This window comes from Bombina bombina, chromosome 4 (assembly GCF_027579735.1).
Source record: "Bombina bombina isolate aBomBom1 chromosome 4, aBomBom1.pri, whole genome shotgun sequence".
In the NCBI taxonomy this organism is placed as follows: domain Eukaryota; kingdom Metazoa; phylum Chordata; class Amphibia; order Anura; family Bombinatoridae; genus Bombina; species Bombina bombina.
This window is the reverse complement of record NC_069502.1, coordinates 147,293,246-147,317,948: the sequence shown is the minus strand read 5'-3', so window position 1 is coordinate 147,317,948 and position 24,703 is coordinate 147,293,246. Positions and strand designations below refer to the sequence as shown.

Genomic DNA, 24,703 nt, shown 5'->3' with positions numbered 1-24,703 from the left:
TGTCCCCAAGGCAGAACATACAGTGATGTGAGATGTCATCGCAGAAAATGCAGCATGTCTGCAGAAAGAGCAGGACACATGCAGGCACTGTTAGCGCTTGAACTTTGTAGTGCTGCTCCACATTAGACAGTTCTCTTCAAACAGAGCTGTGCTCTGGCTGCACTGTGTAGGTTTTTCTTAGCACTGTGCATCCAGAGCAAAGTGCTGTTTGAAGTGAGCAGTCAAATATGCAGTAGTGCTGCAAAGCAGCAGCACATTGCTTTTTGACTTGCTCTCAGAGAAAAAAATCTCAAACCCGGAACCCTAGCCTTTCCCAGTCGGCAAAGCTGTTTATTCTGAATGTAAGACGTTAGTATGAGCTTTGCATCTTTATATTACTACATTTCTATGTTAGACCAAAAGAAAATGAAACATATTTATTCAAGAGACATTTTAAAATTTTCTTTTTTTGAATGCAGCTTATTTGCAATGCAATTTTCAACTACTGCACTATATTATACAATGTTAAAAATTGCTTTATTCTTCAGTTAATCAACACATTGCAATTGAACTGGTGCCTTAGTGTAACTGTCTAATTTAAAATTTTATTTTATTTAAAAATGACCTGCAGAAAATTTTTCGCTTAAAAAAATCTCATCGCAGAAAGTGAATAAAAGTTCTGCCTCTGGGGCTCCTGTATATCCATTGGTGCATAAGAATACATCTCCATGATCACAAATCTAGATTTTTTCTATTCGTGAAACAAGCAACTACCCCCCACACACAAAAAAAGTTATATTTTAAAAAAAGATGTTAGATGTAAAACATAATTGTTATACCCGTAATCAGTGTTTCCCAAACCCAGTCCTCAGGACCCTTACTCATGCCAGATATTCATTATATCTTACGTAGAGCACAGGTGAAATAATCATCTGAAGGATGAGAGCAGGTTAGTAACCATGATTGCTGATCAGCTGATTGATTCACCTGTTCTCTAGTTAAGATATAATGAATATCTGGCCTGAGTAAGGGTCCCGAGGACTGGGTTTGGGAAACACTGCCTGTAATTCTCATCTAGCAGTGTCACTTTGACAGAGCAACACTAATCGCTTGTAGATATTGCTACTTTTTTGGTAGCACTATTTCTTTGAAGACACAGGTGGCTATCTTTATTAAAATAATCTGACCATCCTGATTGCATGTGTTTCTTATGGTGCCCATCACTGATCTCTTCACGCCAACAAATAGATATTAAAATCAAACAGCTCCAATGTATCTGCCCACCAACACTGTTAGAGGGGTCTGAAAAAACTACAGTTAGGACTGTTTCCAGCTGTCAGATGCACTGCGTTTCTTGAGCATTGAGTTATCTGTTTTCTGGATTGATGGCTATAAAAGATCTGTTTCTGTGTTTGTTGCTAATTGCTATTTAGAAATCTTCATCACAAGTTTGATCAGAAGTTTTTACTTACTGTTGTACTTAGCTGTTTGACGGTAAATACAAAGGCTGATATTGCTATGACAAATGATTTTGGCAGCAACTACAAGAGCTGTCTGATTGCTACAGATGAAAGAATGCACTTAGCTTACATTGTTTTGCTCAGTGACATTTGCTGTGTTCATGGTGCAACAGCAATTGTAAAAAGTAATTTAAGTCTAGTAAATATCCATATACAGACACTCAATTTTGGTTTCTTAAAATATTTTTAAGGTCTGTGTTTGTCAACCTTTTTTAGGTTATAGCAGTTTCTAAAATTAGAAAGGTTACTAAACTTAAACATATCTTTACTATAATCGTGTTTGTAATGCGTCCGTCGCCAGTTGCGCACGCATCCTCAAAAGAATCTTGGCTGAAAGGATCCACCTGGATGCAGCAAAGCTGCCATTCTCGGAACCCGCCTGGATGCAGCGTAGGCAAATGAAGCATTAAGGAAAAAAACACGTAACCGCCCACACAAAATAACAAAACACTTAACGGCCCGCAAAAAACATAATTTATGTAAGAACTTACCTGATAAATTCATTTATTTCATATTAGCAAGAGTCCATGAGCTAGTGACGTATGGGATATACATTCCTACCAGGAGGGGCAAAGTTTCCCAAACCTCAAAATGCCTACAAATACACCCCTCACCACACCCACAAATCAGTTTAATGCATAGCCAAGAAGTGGGGTGATAAGACAAAAGTGCAAAAGCATAAAAAATAAGGAATTGTAATAATTGTGCTTTATACAAAAAATCATAACCACCACAAAAAGGGTGGGCCTCATGGACTCTTGCTAATATGAAAGAAATGAATTTATCAGGTAAGTTCTTACATAAATTATGTTTTCTTTCATGTAATTAGCAAGAGTCCATGAGCTAGTGACGTATGGGATAATGACTACCCAAGATGTGGATCTTTCCACGCAAGAGTCACTAGAGAGGGAGGGATAAAATAAAGACAGCCAATTCCGCTGAAAATAATCCACACCCAAAATAAAGTTTAAATCTTATAATGAAAAAAACTGAAATTATAAGCAGAAGAATCAAACTGAAACAGCTGCCTGAAGTACTTTTCTACCAAAAACTGCTTCAGAAGAAGAAAACACATCAAAATGGTAGAATTTAGTAAAAGTATGCAAAGAAGACCAAGTTGCTGCTTTGCAAATCTGATCAACCGAAGCTTCATTCCTAAACGCCCAGGAAGTAGAAACTGACCTAGTAGAATGAGCTGTAATCCTTTGAGGCGGAGTTTTACCCGACTCGACATAAGCATGATGAATTAAAGATTTCAACCAAGATGCCAAAGAAATGGCAGAGGCCTTCTGACCTTTCCTAGAACCGGAAAAGATAACAAATAGACTAGAAGTCTTTCGGCAATTCTTAGTAGCCTCAACATAATATTTCAAAGCTCTAACTACATCCAAAGAATGCAATGATCTCTCCTTAGAATTCTTAGGATTAGGACATAATGAAGGAACCACAATTTCTCTGCTAATGTTGTTAGAATTCACAACCTTAGGTAAAAATTTAAAAGAAGTTCGCAACACCGCCTTATCCTGATGAAAAATCAGAAAAGGAGACTCACAAGAAAGAGCAGATAATTCAGAAACTCTTCTAGCAGAAGAGATGGCCAAAAGAAACAAAACTTTCCAAGAAAGTAATTTAATGTCCAATGAATGCATAGGTTCAAACGGAGGAGCTTGAAGAGCCCCCAGAACCAAATTCAAACTCCAAGGAGGAGAAATTTACTTAATAACAGGTTTTATACGAACCAAAGCTTGTACAAAACAATGAATATCAGGAAGATTAGCAATCTTTCTGTGAAAAAGAACAGAAAGAGCAGAGATTTGTCCTTTCAAGGAACTTGCAGACAAACCTTTATCCAAACCATCCTGAAGAAACTGTAAAATTCTCGGAATTCTAAAAGAATGCCAAGAAAAATGATGAGAAAGACACCAAGAAATATAAGTCTTCCAGACTCGATAATATATCTTCCTAGATACAGATTTACGAGCCTGTAAAATAGTATTAATCACAGAGTCAGAGAAACCTCTTTGACTAAGAATCAAGCGTTCAATCTCCATACCTTTAAATTTAAGGATTTGAGATCCTGATGGTAAAAAGGACCTTGCGACAAAAGGTCTGGTCTTAACGGAAGAGTCCATGGTTGGCAAGAAGCCATCCGGACAAGATCCGCATACCAAAACCTGTGAGGCCATTCTGGAGCCACCAGCAGAACAAACGAGCATTCCTTCAGAATCTTGGAGATTACTCTTGGAAGAAGAACTAGAGGCGGAAATATATAGGCAGGATGATACTTCCAAGGAAGTGACAATGCATCCACTGCTTCCGCCTGAGGATCCCTGGATCTGGACAGATACCTGGGAAGTTTCTTGTTTAGATGAGAAGCCATCAGATCTATTTCTGGAAGTCCCCACATTTGAACAATCTGAAGAAATACCTCTGGGTGAAGAGACCATTCGCCCGGATGTAACGTTTGGCAACTGAGATAATCCGCTTCCCAATTGTCTATACCTGGGATATGAACCGCAGAAATTAGACAGGAGCTGGATTCCGCCCATACCAGTATTCGAGATACTTCTTTCATAGCCAGAGGACTGTGAGTCCCTCCTTGATGATTGATATATGCCACAGTTATGACATTGTCTGTCTGAAAACAAATGAACGATTCTCTCTTTAGAAGAGGCCATGACTGAAGAGCTCTGAAAATTGCACGGAGTTCCAAAATATTGATTGGTAATCTCACCTCCTGAGATTCCCAAACCCCTTGTGCTGTCAGAGACCCCCAAACAACTCCCCAACCTGTCAGACTTGCATCTGTTAAAATTACAGTCCAGGTCGGAAGAACAAAAGAAGCCCCCTGAATTAAACGATGGTGATCTGTCCACCACGTCAGAGAGTGTCGTACAATCGGTTTTAAAGATATTAATTGAGATATCTTTGTGTAATCCCTGCACCACTGGTTCAGCATACAGAGCTGAAGAGGTCGCATGTGAAAACGAGCAAAGGGGATCGCGTCCGATGCAGCAGTCATAAGACCTAGAATTTCCATATATAAGGCTACCGAAGGGAATGATTGTGACTGAAGGTTTCGACAAGCTGAGATCAATTTTAGACGTCTCTTGTCTGTCAGAGACAGAGTCATGGACACTGAATCTATCTGGAAACCTAAAAAGGTTACTCTTGTCTGAGGAATCAATGAACTTTTCGGTAAATTGATCCTCCAACCATGATCTCTAAGAAACAACACAAGTCGATTCGTATGAGATTCTGCTAAATGTGAAGACTGAGCAAGTACCAAGATATCGTCAAAATAAGGAAATACCACAATACCCTGTTCTCTGATTACAGACAGAAGGGCACCGAGAACCTTTGTAAAAATTCTTGGAGCTGTTGCTAGGCCAAACGGCAGAGCCACAAACTGGTAATGCTTGTCTAGGAAAGAGAATCTCAGAAACTGATAGTGATCTGGATGAATCGGAATATGCAGATATGCATCCTGTAAATCTATTGTGGACATATAATGCCCTTGCTGAACAAAAGGCAGGATAGTCCTTATAGTTACCATTTTGAATGTTGGTATCCTTATATAACAATTCAATATTTTTAGATCCAGAACTGGTCTGAAGGAATTCTCCTTCTTTGGTACAATGAAGAGATTTGAATAAAACCCCAGCCCCTGTTCCAGAACTGGAACTGGCATAATTACTCCAGCCAACTCTAGATCTGAAACACATTTCAGAAATGCTTGAGCCTTCGCTGGATTTACTGGGACACGGGAAAGAAAAAATCTCTTTGCAGGAGGCCTTATCTTGAAGCCAATTCTGTACCCTTCTGAAACAATGTTCTGAATCCAAAGATTGTGAATTGAATTGATCCAAATTTCTTTGAAAAATCGTAATCTGCCCCCTACCAGCTGGACTGGAATGAGGGCCGCACCTTCATGTGGACTTGGGAGCTGGCTTTGGTTTTCTAAAAGGCTTGGATTTATTCTAGACTGGAGATGGTTTCCAAACTGATACCGCTCCTGTGGGTGAAAGATCAGGCTTTTGTTCCTTGTTGTGACGAAAGGAACGAAAACGATTTTTAGACCTAAATTTACCTCTAGATTTTTTATCCTGTGGTAAAAAATTTCCTTTCCCTCCAGTAACAGTTGAGATAATAGAATCCAACTGAGAACCAAATAATTTATTACCCTGGAAAGAAAGGGAAAGCAAAGTTGACTTAGAAGACATATCAGCATTCCAAGTTTTAAGCCATAAAGCTCTTCTAGCTAAAATAGCTAGAGACATATACCTGACATCAACTCTAATGATATCAAAGATGGCATCACAAATAAAGTTATTAGCATGTTGAAGAAGATTAACAATGCTATGAGAATTATGATCGGTTACTTGTTGCGCTAAAGCTTCTAACCAAAAAGTTGAAGCTGCAGCAACATCCGCTAAAGATATAGCAGGTCTAAGAAGATTACCTGAACATAAGTAAGCTTTTCTTAGAAAGGATTCAATTTTCCTATCTAAAGGATCCTTAAAGGAAGTACTATCTGCCGTAGGAATAGTAGTACGTTTAGCAAGAGTGGAGATAGCCCCATCAACCTTAGGGATTTTGTCCCAAAATTCTAATCTGTCAGATGGCACAGGATATAATTGCTTAAAACGTTTAGAAGGAGTAAATGAATTACCCAAATTATTCCATTCCCTGGAGATTACTTCAGAAATAGCATCAGGGACAGGAAAAACTTCTGGAATAACTACAGGAGATTTAAAAACCTTATTTAAACGTTTAGATTTAGTATCAAGAGGACCAGAATCCTCTATTTCTAATGCAATTAAGACTTCTTTAAGTAAAGAACGAATAAATTCCATTTTGAATAAATATGAAGATTTATCGGCATCAATCTCTGAAACAGAATCCTCTGAACCAGAGGAATCTTTATCAGAATCAGAATAATGATGTTCATTTAAAAAGTTCATCTGAAAAATTAGAAGTTTTAAAAGACCGTTTACTAGAAGGAGGAATAACAGACATAGCCTTCTTAATGGATTTAGAAACAAAATCTCTTATGTTAACAGGAACACTCTTATGTTAACAGGAATATTAGATGTTGATGGAACAGCAACAGGTAATGTAACATTACTAAAGGAAATATTATCTGCATTAACAAGTTTGTCATGACATTCATTACAAACAACAGCTGGAGGAACAGATACCACAAGTTTACAGCAGATACACTTAACTTTGGTAGATCCAGCACCAGGCAGCGACTTTCCAGAAGTATCTTCTGACTCAGGGTCAATCTGGGACATCTTGCAATATGTAATAGAAAAAACAACATATAAAGCAAAATTGATCAAATTCCTTAAATGACAGTTTCAGGAATGGGAAAAAATGCCAGTGAACAAGCTTCTAGCAACCAGAAGCAATAAATAATGAGACTTAAATAATGTGGAGACAAAAGTGACGCCCATATTTTTTAGCGCCAAAAAAGACGCCCACATTATTTGGCGCCTAAATGCTTTTGGCGCCAAAAATGACGCCACATCCGGAACGCCGACACTTTTGGCGCAAAAAAATGTCAAAAAATGACGCAACTTCCGGCGACACGTATGACGCCGGAAACAGAAAATAATTTTTTGCTCCAAAAAAGTCAGCGCCAAGAATGACGCAATAAAATTAAGCATTTTCAGCCCCCGCGAGCCTAACAGCCCACAGGAAAAAAAGTCAAATTTTTAAGGTAAGAAAAAAATTGATTTATTCATATTCATTATCCCAAATATGAAACTGACTGTCTGCAATAAGGAACGTTGAACATCCTGAGTCAAGGCAAATAAATGTTTGAACACATATATTTAGAACTTTATATAAAAGTGCCCAACCATAGCTTAGAGTGTCACAGAAAATAAGACTTACTTACCCCAGGACACTCATCTACATGTAGTAGAAAGCCAAACCAGTACTGAAACGAGAATCAGTAGAGGTAATGGTATATATGAGTATATCGTCGATCTGAAAAGGGAGGTAAGAGATGAATCTCTACGACCGATAACAGAGAACCTATGAAATAGACCCCGTAGAAGGAGATCATTGAATTCAAATAGGCAATACTCTCCTCACATCCCTCTGACATTCACTGCACGCTGAGAGGAAAACCGGGCTCCAACCTGCTGCGGAGCGCATATCAACGTAGAATCTAGCACAAACTTACTTCACCACCTCCATAGGAGGCAAAGTTTGTAAAACTGATTTGTGGGTGTGGTGAGGGGTGTATTTGTAGGCATTTTGAGGTTTGGGAAACTTTGCCCCTCCTGGTAGGAATGTATATCCCATACGTCACTAGCTCATGGACTCTTGCTAATTACATGAATGAAACCTAACCACCCGTACAAAGTATTAACAAATAAAAAACCTAAGCACCCGCAAGAAATATTAACAAACCCCACATCGCAAAATAATAACGTAATTAACCCCTAATCCACAAATTAAACAACGCAAATAAAATAATTAATCCCTAAACTGCCAACCCTCACATCGCAATAAACCTCCCTAAACCCCCACATCGCAATAAACCTAATGAACCTATTAACTCCTAAATCGCCAACCCCCCACAACGCAAATAACTAATTTAATTACTAAGCCCACTAACCTATTAACCCCCTTTAAAATAAAAAAATCCTAACATTATTTTAAAAATAAAATCTAACATATTACAAAAAATGAATTTAAAATTATAAAAAATAAGTCTAAAATTACAGAAAAAAATAAACAAAATTATCAAAAATAAAAAATTAAACCTTATCTAATACCCCTATGAAAATAAAAAAGCCCCCCCAAAATAAAAAAAACTAAACTACCCATTGCTCCTAAAAGGGCATTTGTATGGGCATTGCCCTTAAAAGGGCATTCAGCTCTTTTACTGTCCTTAAAAGGGCAATCGGCTCTTTTACAGCCCAAAAAACCCTAATCTAGTATAAAAAAAAAATACCCCCCCAAAAAAAGCTTAAAGGATTACTTTCTGTTATAATTTTTAAGCTAAACAACTAACATATTAAAGTTAATAAACATTAATTAAAACCTACTGACCTATATTTTCTCCAAAACGAAGTTTCATAACGTTTCATAATCGCCGATGATGTCACGTTATCCTGCCCACTATTTTCAGCACTGCATGTTCAAAATACTTAAACCAATAACTTTGTGTTTAAAGCGCCATTTTGAAACCTAGGTATTGTAAACGGATTGGTACAGAGCAAAGGATACCCACGGAGTGGGTTTGGAAAACAATTCAATTTGCAGACAAGATTTCTGATATACGGTAGAGATATGTTAATGAAATGCTATTGATAAAAAGCGTATTTGGGGTAGTTAGTTAGTAACAGGCATAGAAAATATTTACTTACAGTGGCCCTTTAAGACTAAGTGCCAAATAGGTACTCGCCGTTCCTGAAGTCCGGCGGCGAAGGTCTTATTTTGGCCGGCTCCATCATCTTCTATCTTCATCCAGAGCGAAGGCAGCACAGAGTTGTGGAGCTGGCTTCCCCGATGCGCAGATCCAGAGCGGCGGTTCTCAGCGGTGTGGAGGCTCCTCTTCATGCGATCGTCTGCCGCACACTGAAGATTGAATGCAAGGTACCCCTTATTTATTGGGATACCTTGCGTTCCTATTAGCTGAAATTTTGAAATCAGCCAATAGGATGAGAGCTACTGAAATCTTATTGACTGATTTGAACAGCCAATAGGATCTCAGTAGCTCTAATCCTATTGGCTGATTTCAAAATTTCAGCCAATAGGAATTCAAGGTTCCCCAAATTGAATGCGGTACCTTCCATTCAATTTTTAGTGTACGGCAGAGATCGGATGAAGAGGAAGGAGCCTCCACAACGCTGATGATCACCGCTTTGGATCCGAGCATAAGGGAATACTGCTACGCACTTCTGCTCCGTGCCACCTTTGCTTCGGATGAAGATAGAAGATGATGGAGCCGCCTGGAAGAAGACCTTCACTGCCGGACTAAAGGAATGGTGAGTACCTATTTGGGGCTTAGTCTTAGGCTTTTTTTTTGGGCTGTAAAAGAGCTAAATGCCCTTAAAAATGCCCTTTTAGGGGCAATGGGTAGCTTAGTTGTTTTTTTTTAGACTTAGTTTTTTTTATTGGGGGGGGGGGTTGGTTGGGTGGTGGTTGGGTGGTGGTTTTACTGTTAAGGGGTACTTTGTAATTTTTATATGTAAAATAGCTGATTTCTTTAGGACAATGACCTACAAAAGGCCCTTTTAAGAGCTATTGGTAGTTTATTGATTAGTGGGTATTTTTTATTTGGGGGGGGGTTTTGTTTTTTTTTCTATAATTTTACATTTTTTATTTTTTGTAATATTAACTTTGGGGTTTGTAGTTTTTAAAAAAATAGACTGCCCGGGGGCGGAGCCTACACTCAATGCGGCAAGACGTGTCTCAATGAAGTTCTCTGAGACAGGCTCTAATTATAGGAGTTATATATTGTGAATATCGACATTTCCTATCCTGTAGCAGCTTTTTCCTACTATTAACAACTAAACTCTTAAGAGTGGATAGATTTGACAAAGTTTAAGCCTATGTTTGTTGAGTCAGCTACGTGACACACTTCTTCTCAAGACTTGAAGCCATCTTGAAAAACTTCTGCACCTACGCAGTAAGTCCAGCAACAGAAGAAGTGCCTGTAAAGGATTTGGAACGTAGGTCTGGGCTGCCGCAACATTACCCCCCCCCCCTGAACTCCAGGGTTACGATATCCTAATATAGGATAGCCAGCAGTCATATACTGACTGTTGTTTTTTTCTTCCTACGAGAGAACCATTATTTATCATAAGAGACTACCCTACTAAAGTAACTATTCCTAACCCGACAAGCACAAATGGAGGCCCTAGCAAGGTGGGAGACACATATGCATAGTCTACTACAGGAGTACTTCTGCGACCTAGAAAGGGATCTATGTGCAATTATCACTACACATGCTCTGGTGATAGCGGAGAGCCTGGATATCAACGCGACCGGGAGGGCTTATGGGGGAGAGGCCCTCTCGACTACACCCCAGACACCAATAAGCCTGAGCTCAGAAAAGTCCCTCCTGAATGTGCAAGAGGCCAACAAGTTACCCAGAGATGTGTCTCACATCACGGTGCCTCTTAGCCTCTGGCCGGATCGCAGGCTTGAAGGAGAAGATAATGTGGCAGCCATAACAAGTGCGGTGGAGACCCGCAAGGAAATATACTTTGCGCCCGCTTCCCTACCTGAGCTGACCGCCGCTACGAATAACACCACAAAGATAGATATAACTACACATGTGGGTCAGAATGGAACCTATGTGCAAGGATCAGATCCGGTCTACCATTCTTTAATAAGTGACGCTGAGACCATGTCAGGAGGGGATCACCGTTTAGCCACCGCAGACGGACTCGTGCTGGTAAAGAGACATTTGCTGCAATACAACAAAGGGCAGCAGTACTACCTGGCACAGATACAGTGCGGAGACCTGGCTGTGGGATCATTTCACCTGGTAGCTTCACGAAAGGACTTAAGGGAAACTACACTTCGCTTACACTAGGTCCTTACTCCAAACTTTACCTACCCTTTGAAAACCGGAGTGGGGTGACTATATGCATTATTGTAAAATTATTGTGGAGCATAATCCTATGCATCTTTATCATACCTAGCTCACCTTCTACTACTTGGCTCCGTGGATTTAATAACTTTCCGTTGCAAACGTATATGCTTGTTTATTTTTTTTTTTTTTTTATTCTCATTATAATCTCCCACTACAGTAATCACTCTTTTTCAATGGGAGGGCTGCTCAGGTTCTCAGGACAATATCCTAACTTTGGGGTGTTATACTGCTAAATATTAATTCCCTATTACCATAATCCTTACACAGTCTGATCTAGCTGCTCATGTTCTCAAGGCATATACTAAGTTGGGGGACTTGTACTCTTATATATCCCCTCTATATTGCCATAATTTTGTTTATATACCCTGCTCTTATTTATAACAGTCTACGAGATTGCTTGTCTATGTTTAACTAAGCAGGTAATCATGGGGCTATGTGTGATTATGTACAGATTCAACACTACCACTCGGATAACTCCCTTTTTAATGGTTTCTACTAATTCATATAACTAAGAGTTATGTATGTGTCTCCCCTAATTAGTTATTGCACATGTGAGATTGTTATTAACGTTGAGACTCACTTTGAAGTCTAGAGCTGTTAGATTGTTTTAGTCTCCCTCCAGGGTATATACAAGGCACATGGCGCCCATAAATAGTCCTGTTTTACTGTTAAATTTATACTTGAGAGGCTAGTAAATTGAGATTTAATAGAAGGGAATACAGGATTGTTATGACTGTTAAATTCCATATGTAGGTGCCATTATATGTACCACTAATACTACTACCAGTGAAGTGTGATGTAGGGGGACCTCTGTTTCTTATATACTCTGCAATAATATATCATACCCAGTACAAAAACCCTGTGTTGGAGCCTATATATAGTGGTCTATGACTTAAGTCCAGAGGTAGTAAGTTTGGAGTGTTGCTTGCTCTCCGCTATATAACACAATATACTCAGTATGCAAGCCCTGCTTAGAGTTGCTGAATAATAACTTAACAGTTAACCCTAGTGTTAATAAGCTGCTGAGGATGCTTATAATGGCCAGCAATGTTCAGATGGGGGGACAAATAATGTGTTATTACTGAGCGTCTCACTTATGGCTCTCAATGTTTGCCTGCCTAGAGACTGTATGTTTTTTTAGGGTAGTCTTGATTCATATGTACCTGCCATTTTGCTATAATATATACTTTAACAATACCAAGCCCAAGAGTAGCTATGGATCAATTTACCTCCATTGAATGTTATTATTTTATTATGGTCCAAGAGTGACCTACTATTTCCAGAGGAGGACTATATCATTGGAAAAATTAGGTTATTATTATTATTTTTGCCCACTTAATTTTTGAATATATATATGTTTCTAAGACTGAACATTATTCTATCAATGTGAACCTTATCACAAGGTCTGTAATCTTTGAGTTTGGCAATTTTGTTTGCAATGTTTATGTTTGAATTTCCTCAATAAAAAAATTTAAAAATAAAAAAAAATAGACTGCCCTCTGGGCAGACTTATCGCGTAGTATGTATATAAAAATAAGTGAACGGGTCGTCTGTATAAACTGATTTATAAACTAAAATAAAGATACCTTACATTTCAACACCAGATGATTAAAGGGGTAGTAAAGTCAAAATTAAACTTCAGATTCAGAACATGCGGTTTTAAACAACTTTCCAATTTGCTTTGTTTTATTGCTATCTTTTGTTGAAGAGTAGCCTGTTGCTAGCTGAACACAGCTGGTGATTTGTGGGTGCACATATATGCCTCTTGTCATTAGCTCACCAGATATCTCCCATTAATGCACTGCTACTCCTGAGCCTACCTAGGTATACTGTTGAACAAAGGATACCAAACGAAGAACACATTTGTTAATCAAAATAAATTGGAATGTTGTTTAAAATTGTATGTTCTATCTGAATCATGAAACTTTAATTTAGATTGTATTGTCCCTTTAAAGCCATCCATGGAATATTAAGCAACTTTCCAATTTGTTTCTACTATTAGATTTGCTTTATTCTCTCTGTATCCTTTGTTCGAAGAGTAAACCTTGGTGGGCTGATAGAAGCTTACGAGCCTGCGTGTGTCTTTAGCAGTCTGTGGCAGCAATGTTTGTTTAGCTTAATTTTATATCCAGTTTACCAAGCTAATTTTACTTGCCACTCTTCAGTATGTTAGCATGTTCATACAGTTATTCTGACATTTGCAAGATTTCACTACAGTATTCCTACTGCAATAGGTGGATACAAGTGCACATGACCTAGAGGCACGTGCACAGCAGGTTGTGTAAATAAATCGCCCAAAAATGTGTGTTTCCTAATTGATTTTATTTCACGCTTAATAATTGATCCCTTGAGATATTTCTATTGCACAAGAACACTTTACATTGTCTCTAAAAGGAAATAGCAAGTCCTTTGTTTTTTATGCATCGGAAAGAAAACGAAACCTATAATACAAGAATTGTGCTTATACTGAAAAGAAAAACATTTTAATTTGTATACTTGTAAAGGCTTATTCCTTTCCACCAATAGAACTACAGGGGTTCAGCCAGTGAGTAACTGATACAGAAGTTATGCTCTAATATGCATGTCCAATTAGTATCAATATCAATGTGCTTTAAAAACGTTGTCATGCATTAAAGGGATACTAAACCCAAATTGTTTCTTTTGTGATTCAGATAGAGCATGCAATTTTAAGCAAATTTCTAATTTACTCCTATTATCAATTTTCTTCATTCTCTCTCTATCTTTATTTGAAAATCAGGAAACTACGCTAAGGAGCCGGCCCATTTTTGTTTCAGCCACCAATTAGCAAGCGCTACTCGGGTTCTGAACCAAAAATGGGCAGGCTTCTAAGTTCTTGCTTTTCAAATAAAGATACCAAGATAACGGAGAAAAATTGATAATAGTAGTAAAGTAGAAAGTTGCTTAAAATTGCATGCTCTATCTGAATCACAAAAGCGAAAATTTGGGTTTAGTGTTCCTTTAAATATTTTTAAAAGATGTTAATAGTGCTCTACCTGCCATATGCATGATACTTTTCTCCAACATAGGTGTGTCCGGTCCACGGCGTCATCCTTACTTGTGGGATATTCTCCTCCCCAACAGGAAATGGCAAAGAGCCCAGCAAAGCTGGTCACATGATCCCTCCTAGGCTCCGCCTTCCCCAGTCATTCTCTTTGCCGTTGCACAGGCAACATCTCCACGGAGATGGCTCAGAGTTTTTTGGTGTTTAAATGTAGTTTTTATTCTTCTATCAAGAGTTTGTTATTTTAAAATAGTGCTGGTATGTACTATTTACTCTGAAACAGAAAAGAGATGAAGATTTCTGTTTGTAAGAGGAAAATGATTTTAGCAACCGTTACTAAAATCGATGGCTGTTTCCACACAGGACTGTTGAGAGGAATTAACTTCAGTTGGGGGAAACAGTGAGCAGACTTTGGCTGCTTGAGGTATGACACACTTCTAACAAGACTTGGTAATGCTGGAAGCTGTCATTTTCCCTATGGGATCCGGTAAGCCATTTTTATTAATAAGAATAAAGGGCTTCACAGGGGCTTTAAAGACTGGTAGACATTTTTCTGGGCTAAAACGATTAATTTATAAGCAGTTTTAATAGTTTATAGCTTTGAGGAGTTATTTTATTCTTGGGAATTATGTTAAAAAAAAACGGCAGGCACTGTATTGGACACCTTTTTCACTGGGGGCCTTCTCTAATCATAGGCAGAGCCTCATTTTCGCGCCACTAATGCGCAGTTGTTTTTGGGAAGCAAGGCATGCAGATGCATGTGTGAGGAGCTCAGATACACAGAAAAAGCTTACTGAAGGCGTCATTTGGTATCGTATTCCCCTCTGGGCTTGGTTGGGTCTCAGCAAAGCAGATACCAGGGACTGTATAGGGGTTAAATATAAAAACGGCTCCGGTTCCGTTATTTTAAGAGTTAAAGCTTTCAAATTTGGTGTGCAATACTTTTAAGGCTTTAAGACACTGTGGTGAAATGTTGGTGAATTTTGAACAATTCCTTCATACTTTTTCGCATATTCAGTAATAAAGTGTGTTCAGTTTAAAATTTAAAGAGACAGTAACGGTTTTATTTTAAAACGTTTTTTGTGCTTTGTTATCAAGTTTATGCCTGTTTAACATGTCTGAACTATCAGATAGACTATGTTCTGTATGTGAGGAAGCCAAGGTTCCTTCTCATTTAAATAGATGTGATGTATGTGACAAACAATTTAGAGAAAATGATGCCCAAGATGATTCCTCAAGTGAGGGGAGTAAGCATGGTACTGCATCATCCCCTCCTTCGTCTACGCCAGTCTTGCCCACACAGGAGGCCCCTAGTACATCTAGTGCGCCAATACTCCTTACTATGCAACAATTAACGGCTGTAATGGATAATTCTATCAAAAACATTTTAGCCAAAATGCCCATTTATCAGCGAAAGCGCGGCTGCTCTGTTTTAGAAAATACTGAAGAGCAGGAGGACGCTGATGATAATGGTTCTGACATGCCCCTACACCAGTCTGAAGGGGCCAGGGAGGTTTTGTCTGAGGGAGAAATTTCAGATTCAGGGAAAATTTCTCAACAAGCTGAACCTGATGTTATTACATTCAAATTTAAATTGGAACATCTCCGCGCTCTGCTTAAGGAGGTGTTGTCTACTCTGGATGATTGTGACAATTTGGTCATTCCAGAGAAATTATGTAAGATGGACAAGTTCCTAGAGGTCCCGGTGCCCCCCGAAGCTTTTCCTATACCCAAGCGGGTGGCGGATATTGTAAACAAAGAATGGGAAAGGCCCGGCATACCTTTTGTCCCTCCCCCTATATTTAAGAAATTGTTTCCTATGGTCGACCCCAGAAAGGACTTATGGCAGACAGTCCCCAAGGTCGAGGGGGCGGTTTCTACTCTAAACAAACGCACTACTATCCCTATAGAAGATAGTTGTGCTTTCAAAGATCCTATGGATAAAAAATTAGAGGGTTTGCTTAAAAAGATGTTTGTTCAGCAAGGTTACCTTCTACAACCAATTTCATGCATTGTTCCTGTCACTACAGCAGCGTGTTTCTGGTTCGATGAACTAGTAAAGTCGCTCGATAAGGAATCTTCTTATGAGGAGATTATGGACAGAGTTCACGCTCTTAAATTGGCTAACTCTTTTACTTTAGACGCCACTTTGCAATTAGCGGCGAAAAATTCAGGGTTTGCTATTGTGGCGCGCAGAGCGCTTTGGCTAAAGTCTTGGTCAGCGGATGCGTCCTCCAAGAACAAATTGCTTAACATACCTTTCAAGGGGAAAACGCTGTTTGGCCCTGACTTGAAAGAGATTATTTCAGATATCACTGGGGGAAAGGGCCACGCCCTTCCTCAGGATAGGTCTTTTAAGGCTAAAAATAAACCAAATTTTCGTCCCTTTCGCAGAAACGGACCAGCCTCAAGTTCTACATCCTCTAAGCAAGAGGGTAATACTTCTCAAACCAAGCCAGCCTGGAGGCCAATGCAAGGCTGGAACAAAGGTAAGCAGGCCAAGAAACCTGCCACTGCTACCAAGACAGCATGAGATTTTGGCCCCCGATCCGGGACCGGATCTGGTGGGGGGCAGACTTTCTCTCTTCACTCAGGCTTGGGCAAGAGATGTTCTGGATCCTTGGGCGCTAGAAATAGTCTCCCAAGGTTATCTTCTGGAATTCAAGGAGCTACCCCCAAGGGGAAGGTTCCACAGGTCTCAATTGTCTTCAGACCACATAAAAAGACAGGCATTCTTACATTGTGTAGAAGACCTGTTAAAAATGGGAGTGATTCACCCTGTTCCATTAGGAGAACAAGGGATGGGATTCTACTCCAATCTGTTCATAGTTCCCAAAAAAGAGGGAACATTCAGACCAATCTTAGATCTCAAGATCCTAAACAAGTTTCTCAGGGTTCCATCGTTCAAAATCCATCCAGGAAGGTCAATTCATGACCACGGTGGATTTAAAGGATGCGTATCTACATATTCCTATCCACAAGGAACATCATCGGTTCCTAAGGTTCGCCTTTCTGGACAAGCATTACCAGTTTGTGGCACTTCCATTCGGATTAGCCACTGCTCCAAGAATTTTCACAAAGGTACTAGGGTCCCTTCTAGCGGCGCTAAGACCAAGGGGCATTGCAGTAGTACCTTACTTGGACGACATACTGATTCAAGCGTCGTCTCTGCCACAAGCAAAGGCTCATACGGACATTGTCCTGGCCTTTCTCAGATCTCACGGGTGGAAAGTGAATGTAGAAAAAAGTTCTCTATCCCCGTCAACAAGAGTTCCCTTCTTGGGAACAATAATAGACTCCTTAGAAATGAGGATTTTTCTGACAGAGGCCAGAAAATCAAAACTTCTAAGCTCTTGTCAAGTACTTCATTCTGTTCTTCTTCCTTCCATAGCGCAGTGCATGGAAGTAATAGGTTTGATGGTCGCGGCAATGGACATAGTTCCTTTTGCGCGAATTCATCTAAGACCATTACAACTGTGCATGCTCAGTCAGTGGAATGGGGATTATACAGACTTGTCTCCGACGATACAAGTAGATCAGAGGACCAGAGATTCACTCCGTTGGTGGCTGTCCCTGGACAACCTGTCACAAGGGATGAGCTTCCGCAGACCAGAGTGGGTCATTGTCACGACCGACGCCAGTCTGGTGGGCTGGGGCGCGGTCTGGGAACCCCTGAAAGCTCAGGGTCTTTGGTCTCGGGAAGAATCTCTTCTCCCGATAAATATTCTGGAACTGAGAGCGATATTCAATGCTCTCAAGGCTTGGCCTCAGCTAGCAAAGGCCAAATTCATACGGTTTCAATCAGACAACATGACGACTGTTGCGTATATCAACCATCAGGGGGGAACAAGGAGTTCCCTGGCGATGGAAGAAGTGACCAAAATAATTCAATGGGCGGTGACTCACTCCTGCCACTTGTCTGCAATCCACATCCCAGGAGTGGAAAATTGGGAAGCGGATTTTCTGAGTCGTCAGACATTTCATCCGGGGGAGTGGGAACTCCATCCGGAAATCTTTGCCCAAATAATTCAATTGTGGGGCATTCCAGACATGGATCTGATGGCGTCTCGTCAGAACTTCAAGGTTCCTTGCTACGGGTCCAGATCCAGGGATCCCAAGGCGACTCTAGTGGATGCACTAGTAGCACCTTGGACCTTCAACCTAGCTTATGTGTTCCCACCGTTTCCTCTCATTCCCAGGCTGGTAGCCAGGATCAAACAGGAGAGGGTATCGGTGATCTTGATAGCTCCTGCGTGGCCACGCAGGACTTGGTATGCAGATCTGGTGAATATGTCATCGGCTCCACCATGGAAGCTACCTTTGAGACAGGACCTTCTTGTTCAAGGTCCGTTCGAACATCCGAATCTGGCCTCACTCCAACTGACTGCTTGGAGATTGAACGCTTGATTTTAACAAAGCGAGGGTTCTCAGATTCTGTCATTGATACTCTTGTTCAGGCTAGAAAGCCTGTAACTAGAAAAATCTACCATAAAATATGGAAAAAATATATCTGTTGGTGTGAATCTAAAGGATTCCCATGGAACAAGATAAAATTCCTAAGATTCTATCCTTTCTTCAAGAAGGTTTGGAGAAAGGATTATCTGCAAGTTCTTTGAGGGGACAGATTTCTGCTTTATCTGTTTTACTTCACAAAAAGCTGGCGGCTGTGCCAGATGTTCAAGCTTTTGTTCAGGCTCTGGTTAGAATCAAGCCTGTTTACAAACCTTTGACTCCCCCTTGGAGTCTCAATTTAGTTCTTTCAGTTCTTCAGGGGGTTCCGTTTGAACCCCTACATTCCGTTGATATCAAGTTATTATCTTGGAAAGTTTTGTTTTTGGTTGCAATTTCTTCTGCTAGAAGAGTTTCAGAGTTATCTGCTCTGCAGTGTTCTCCTCCTTATCTGGTGTTCCATGCAGATAAGGTGGTTTTGCGTACTAAACCTGGTTTTCTTCCGAAAGTTGTTTCTAACAAAAATATTAACCAGGAGATAGTCGTGCCTTCTTTGTGTCCGAATCCAGTTTCAAAGAAGGAACGTTTGTTACACAATTTGGATGTAGTTCGTGCTCTAAAATTCTATTTAGAGGCTACAAAGGATTTCAGACAAACTTCTTCCTTGTTTGTTGTTTATTCTGGTAAAAGGAGAGGTCAAAAAGCAACTTCTACCTCTCTCTCTTTTTGGCTTAAAAGCATCATCCGATTGGCTTATGAGACTGCCGGACGGCAGCCTCCTGAAAGAATCACAGCTCACTCCACTAGGGCCGTGGCTTCCACATGGGCCTTCAAGAACGAGGCTTCTGTTGAGCAGATATGTAAGGCAGCGACTTGGTCTTCACTGCACACTTTTACCAAATTTTACAAATTTGATACTTTTGCTTCTTCGGAGGCTATTTTTGGGAGAAAGGTTTTGCAAACCGTGGTGCCTTCCATCTAGGTGACCTGATTTGCTCCCTCCCATCATCTGTGTCCTAAAGCTTTGGTATTGGTTCCCACAAGTAAGGATGACGCCGTGGACCGGACACACCTATGTTGGAGAAAACAGAATTTATGCTTACCTGATAAATTACTTTCTCCAACGGTGTGTCCGGTCCACGGCCCGCCCTGGTTTTTTAATCAGGTCTGATGAATTATTTTCTCTAACTACAGTCACCACGGTATCATATGATTTCTCCTATGCATATTCCTCCTTTACGTCGGTCGAATGACTGGGGAAGGCGGAGCCTAGGAGGGATCATGTGACCAGCTTTGCTGGGCTCTTTGCCATTTCCTGTTGGGGAGGAGAATATCCCACAAGTAAGGATGACGCCATGGACCGGACACACCGTTGGAGAAAGTAATTTATCAGGTAAGCATAAATTCTGTTTTTATTATGATTATTTCCCCACCCTTCTTGCTATCAGATAATCTGAGAACAGCAAATAAATACCCTGTTATTTTTCCTGTCTACTTCATAGGAATGAATCTTTAAATTAATCATTAATATAGCAAAAACAGCTCAGTGGAAGAGTAGTGAGTTAGCAGATAAACACAGATGTGAGTTTTGGGATCTTCATTCAATTCACTATAAAATAATTCAATGCCTTATAAAAAATGAGACTGTCTCTTCAGTATTCTGTGAATTTATCAATCCCCACCCTGTGATATGTGAATTTGGATATATTATTTTTTTTGTAATATGTATGATAGCTTTTGTAACACTTATTTCCCCTTAGGGAATGCCAGGAGTAGGAAAAGATCTGGCGTTAAAGCTCATAGAATCTCTTAAAGGAGAGAGTTTGTTGCAAAGGTAAAAATAAATCTATACAGTTTTGGTGTTTTTAATTTTTGTTGTGGTTTTTTTTTTTTTTTTTTTTTTTTTTTTTTCAACACTGCATTGAATCACATTTGTAAATACAATTCTTAAAGGGATATTAAACTCCATAATAATTAAAAAAAACTAGTAGAAATAAAAAAAATAGTTTTTCTTACCTTTTGCTGTAAAATGCATCTGAAATGGTGCGTCCTATGTTTTAATAGACCGTAGCTCAAAATGCTGTAACCATTGTTTGCTTCAAATTGCCTGACCCATCTATTTAATATACAGCGATTGCTTAGAGCAGTGCAAAACCTCTTACAGCTAGACCTAATTGGCCACAATCTCGGTAGATAAGTTAAACATAAGCACATGCACGCTCGTTAGTTCACTTATTGAGTATCTGGAGAACTAAGCAAATTTGATAATAGAAGTGAATTGGAAAGTTATTTAAAATGTCACGCTGTACCCAATCTAAGTTTAATTTTAACATAATTGTCCATTTAATATCTTAATTAATCTTAATCTTAGTTGCTGAATATTCTTAACATAAAGCAGCTGGTTGCAAGAGTTTTTGATAAAAAGATAGCAATCTGTATTTTATTTATTATTATTTTTGTATTTTAAAGGGACACTAAATAATGTATTTGAAGCAAAGATTAGCCTGAAAATAATATTTAAAGTTTTTAAAATTGTTTGTTTAAATATTGAAAAAATAATGTCCATAAAGTAATGTAAGCAACCTTGCTAAAGCCCTTATAAAAGGTTCACCAGTGTGTGCAACCAATGACCGTGTTGAATATAGTGTTAAGGGGAGTTGGCATTTCCACTTTTAGCAGGAATTCAAAGCTCACAGGTTCAGAATTTAATTACAGAAAAAAGGTACAACATAAATAATGAAAGTATATTCAAAGGTGTTTTTTCAAACATATAGTTATCTAATGGTTCTTTAAAAAAAATAACCCTTTGTTTCGGGGTATCTACGTATTCTCCTTTCTATTGGAAAATAACTAACCAGCTTATACACATTCTCTAAGGTTTTACCAGTGGAAAAAACAGTTTGATGATCAGACAGTAACCAGTAAATCTACGAAGAAGACGGCTCACTGCACTGTATGTTGTCACCCAGGTATTATAGATCATTTTCTAATATATGAATATTTTAGAATTGTTTTTAAATCCTTCATGTATTTGAACATTTCTTAGATGGCACCTCTGTTCTGTCTTATGTATATTTATATTGTTTCAGGGGCAGAAAAATTATGGGAGCCAGGAAGCCCTACCTAAAAAATTAAATGTGAAATATTATACGCCTCTTGTTAATTTCTTTATTTTTGTGTGGGAAACTCCTGTTAATCCTTTGCATTTTATATATGGTTGCCTTGTAATGCAAACAATGTATATATGACATCCTAGGGGTTAACCTTAACCCTAACATTAACTAAGTCAATGTCACCCCTCGCATGTTGTCAACAAATTATTTAAAACCATTTAGAGGAACATAATATATTATGTAAAAGAAAGTGTTATAAACACCTCCGTCATATAAATTATTTTTAAAAATAAAATATTGTTTTGTATAATAAAACAACTTTCCAATTTTCATTGTTTCCCTACCCCCATCTCATGTAATTTAGCTCTGTAAAATGGAGGATTTTCTAATTCTCAGAACAGAAAAAGTACTCTGCAGACTTCTCGAGGCTAAGCCTTCTTTCTACATGTTTCCCTAATTGGCTTTAACAGATAAGAACTGCAACACAATGCACTCTATACTAACATTATGACTGTAGCTCGCCTTCTTAGCGACAGACTTAATTAAGCCCAGATTGGTCCTTTAAATGAGGCAAGAGGTTGGTGTAGTTTGGCTATTGAAAAGCAATTGCAGATTTTTAAAAGCAAACAAGATGTTTGCTTTTAAAAAAAAATAAATATATTTGGCTGATATGTTATCCTATAGCAATAAAACCGAAATGTTTTGTAATTACAAGGATGTTTACTGTCCCTTTTAAATGTATTACCCCCTTCACTGCTCATCCTGACTTATTTTTGGCTATTTCCCTGCTTAGCATGCTCCCAAGTCTTATTCTAGTATTAGCTTTTGTTTGGCAGCTGGTGGGAGTGGACATATCAGCTAAGATGGCTAATTACAAGTTTTTAGGGGGTAGACATTTCTTTCTAATGACACGGTGAGTCCACGGATCATCTTAATTACTGTTGGGAATATCACTCCTGACCAGCAGGATGAGGCAGAGAGCACCACAGCAAAAGCTGTTAAATACAACTCCCCCTACCAACAATCCCCAGTCATTCTCTTTGCTTGTATCAGTTGCAAGGAGGGGTAAAGATAGGTGTCTGATTCTTCAATCAAGAGTTTATTATTCAAGTAGAGCAAGTTTGCTCTGGTTTTCTTTTGGGTTTGGCCGTAGTCCATGTCAATTTTTTCAGTAGAGCGAGTGGTGGCTTTTAAGCATTTTTGGGAATTTGTGGGGTATAATCCCCACTGGGCCTCTCTTCTTTTTTCCACAGGTCCATGTGAGGCAGGAAGTCCCTCTCATACCAAGTGAGCTGTCCTGCTGCCGGACAGATTTTTTAGCTTGCTGAGGTGTGGAGGTTGCCTGCTGGTTTTTTGTAGGGCTGCTGCTCTGTTTATATTTAAGTTTCTGTCTGAATTTCAGGGACTATAACGTTTGTGTCTCTTTTTGCATTCATTTTGTGAAAAAAAAATTCTGCAAGATTTATTGTGCAGTTTATTTAAGGATTTTCTAGTTTAAAAAAAAAGAAAAGAAAAAGTCTGTTTAAAATTTAAAGGGATAGTAACGTTTTTTTTTGTTTCATTAAAATTCTGATTTGAACTTAGAATTTTTTTATTGATTAAGGCTTTTTCCTTTGGAATAAGATGGACCAAGAGGCCCTGCAAGCTGTTGCTTGTTCTCTGTTTAAATACTAATGTTGAGCCTCCTATCCCTTTTTGTTCCTCATGTATTGAGAGAACATTACATTACAAGGATAGACTTTTTTATTCTGAGCCTTCATTATCTAGGGCGGATGTTGTTCAGGAGTCTCCTGTTCAGGCTAATTTGCAGCTTTTTCCTCATACATCTTCTGCAGTGCCCTGTGTTTCGTCTCAGGTTGTTTTTTTCCTTGCAGGATATGGCTTCCCATATGTCCTCGGCAGTATCTGAGGCTTTGTCTGCTTTTCCTTTGTTGCAGGGGAAGCGCAAGAGGAAGTATAAGGTTTCTGATTCTGTTGCAATTATGTCTAGTGTTTCTTCTCATAAGTCTGAGGAGGAAGATACTTCAGTAGCATCCGAGGGTGAGATCTCGGATTCTGATAGAGTAAATCCTTCTTCTGAACCTACGGTTGTTTCCTTTAGGTTTAAGCACCTCCGTTTGTTACTCAAAGATTTTGGCTACCTTGGATGACTGAGGCGTCAATCATGGTTATTCCTAAGAAATCTAGTAAACTTAATAAGTTTTTTTGATGTCCCTTCTTCGGTGGAAGTTTTTCCTATACCAGATTGTGTTTCAGATATTATTGCACGAGAATGGGAGAAGCCTGGGATTCCTTTTTCCCCTTCTCCAATTTTTAGGAAGATGTTTCCTGTTGCTGATTCTATTAAGGAATCTTGGCAGATGGTTCCTAAGGTGGAGTGCGCAGTCTCCACTCTGACCAAGAGGACCACTATTCCTATTGAGGACAGCTGTTCCTTTAAAGATCCTATGGATAAGAAGTTGGAAACTTTGCTTAAAAAGATTTATGTTCACCAGGGGTATCCATGGCAACCGGCTGCATGTATTGCTACGGTTACTAGTGCCGTGGCATATTGGTTTGACGCATTGTCTGATTCTATTCAGCAAGATACTCCTCTTGAAGAAATTCAAAATAGAATCAAGGCTTTGAAGTTGGCTAATTACTTTATTGCAGATGCTTCTCTACAGGTCATCAAGTTGGGTTTTGCCATTTCTGGTTTTGCCATTTTAGCTCGCAGAGCTTTATGGTTAAAATCCTGGTCTGCGTATGCGTCCTCTAAGTCTAAGCTTTTGTCTATTCCTTACAAGGGTAAGACCTTGTTTGGGCCATTTTGGCTGAGATTATTTCTGATATTACGGGAGGGAAGGGGCATGCTCTTCCTCAGGATAAAAGAAATAAACAGAAGGGTCGTCGGAGTAATTTTCATTTTTTTCGTAACTTACCTGGTAAATCTTCCTCCAAGCAGGAACAGTCCAAGCCATCTTGGAAGTCAAAGCAGTCTTGGAATAAGGGGAAG

The 24,703-nt window shown here is 39.2% G+C and overlaps 1 protein-coding gene across 1 annotated transcript in view; it reads left to right on the top strand.

Moving 5' to 3' along the window:
• GEN1 (GEN1 Holliday junction 5' flap endonuclease) overlaps nt 1-24,703 on the top strand; it is a 240,191-nt gene that overhangs the window by 34,757 nt on the left and 180,731 nt on the right. Inside the window, exons 6-7 of the mRNA XM_053711236.1 lie at nt 20,356-20,429; nt 21,473-21,564. Of these exons, the coding sequence (XP_053567211.1) occupies nt 20,356-20,429; nt 21,473-21,564 (166 nt within the window). The remainder of the gene's footprint in view (nt 1-20,355; nt 20,430-21,472; nt 21,565-24,703) is intronic.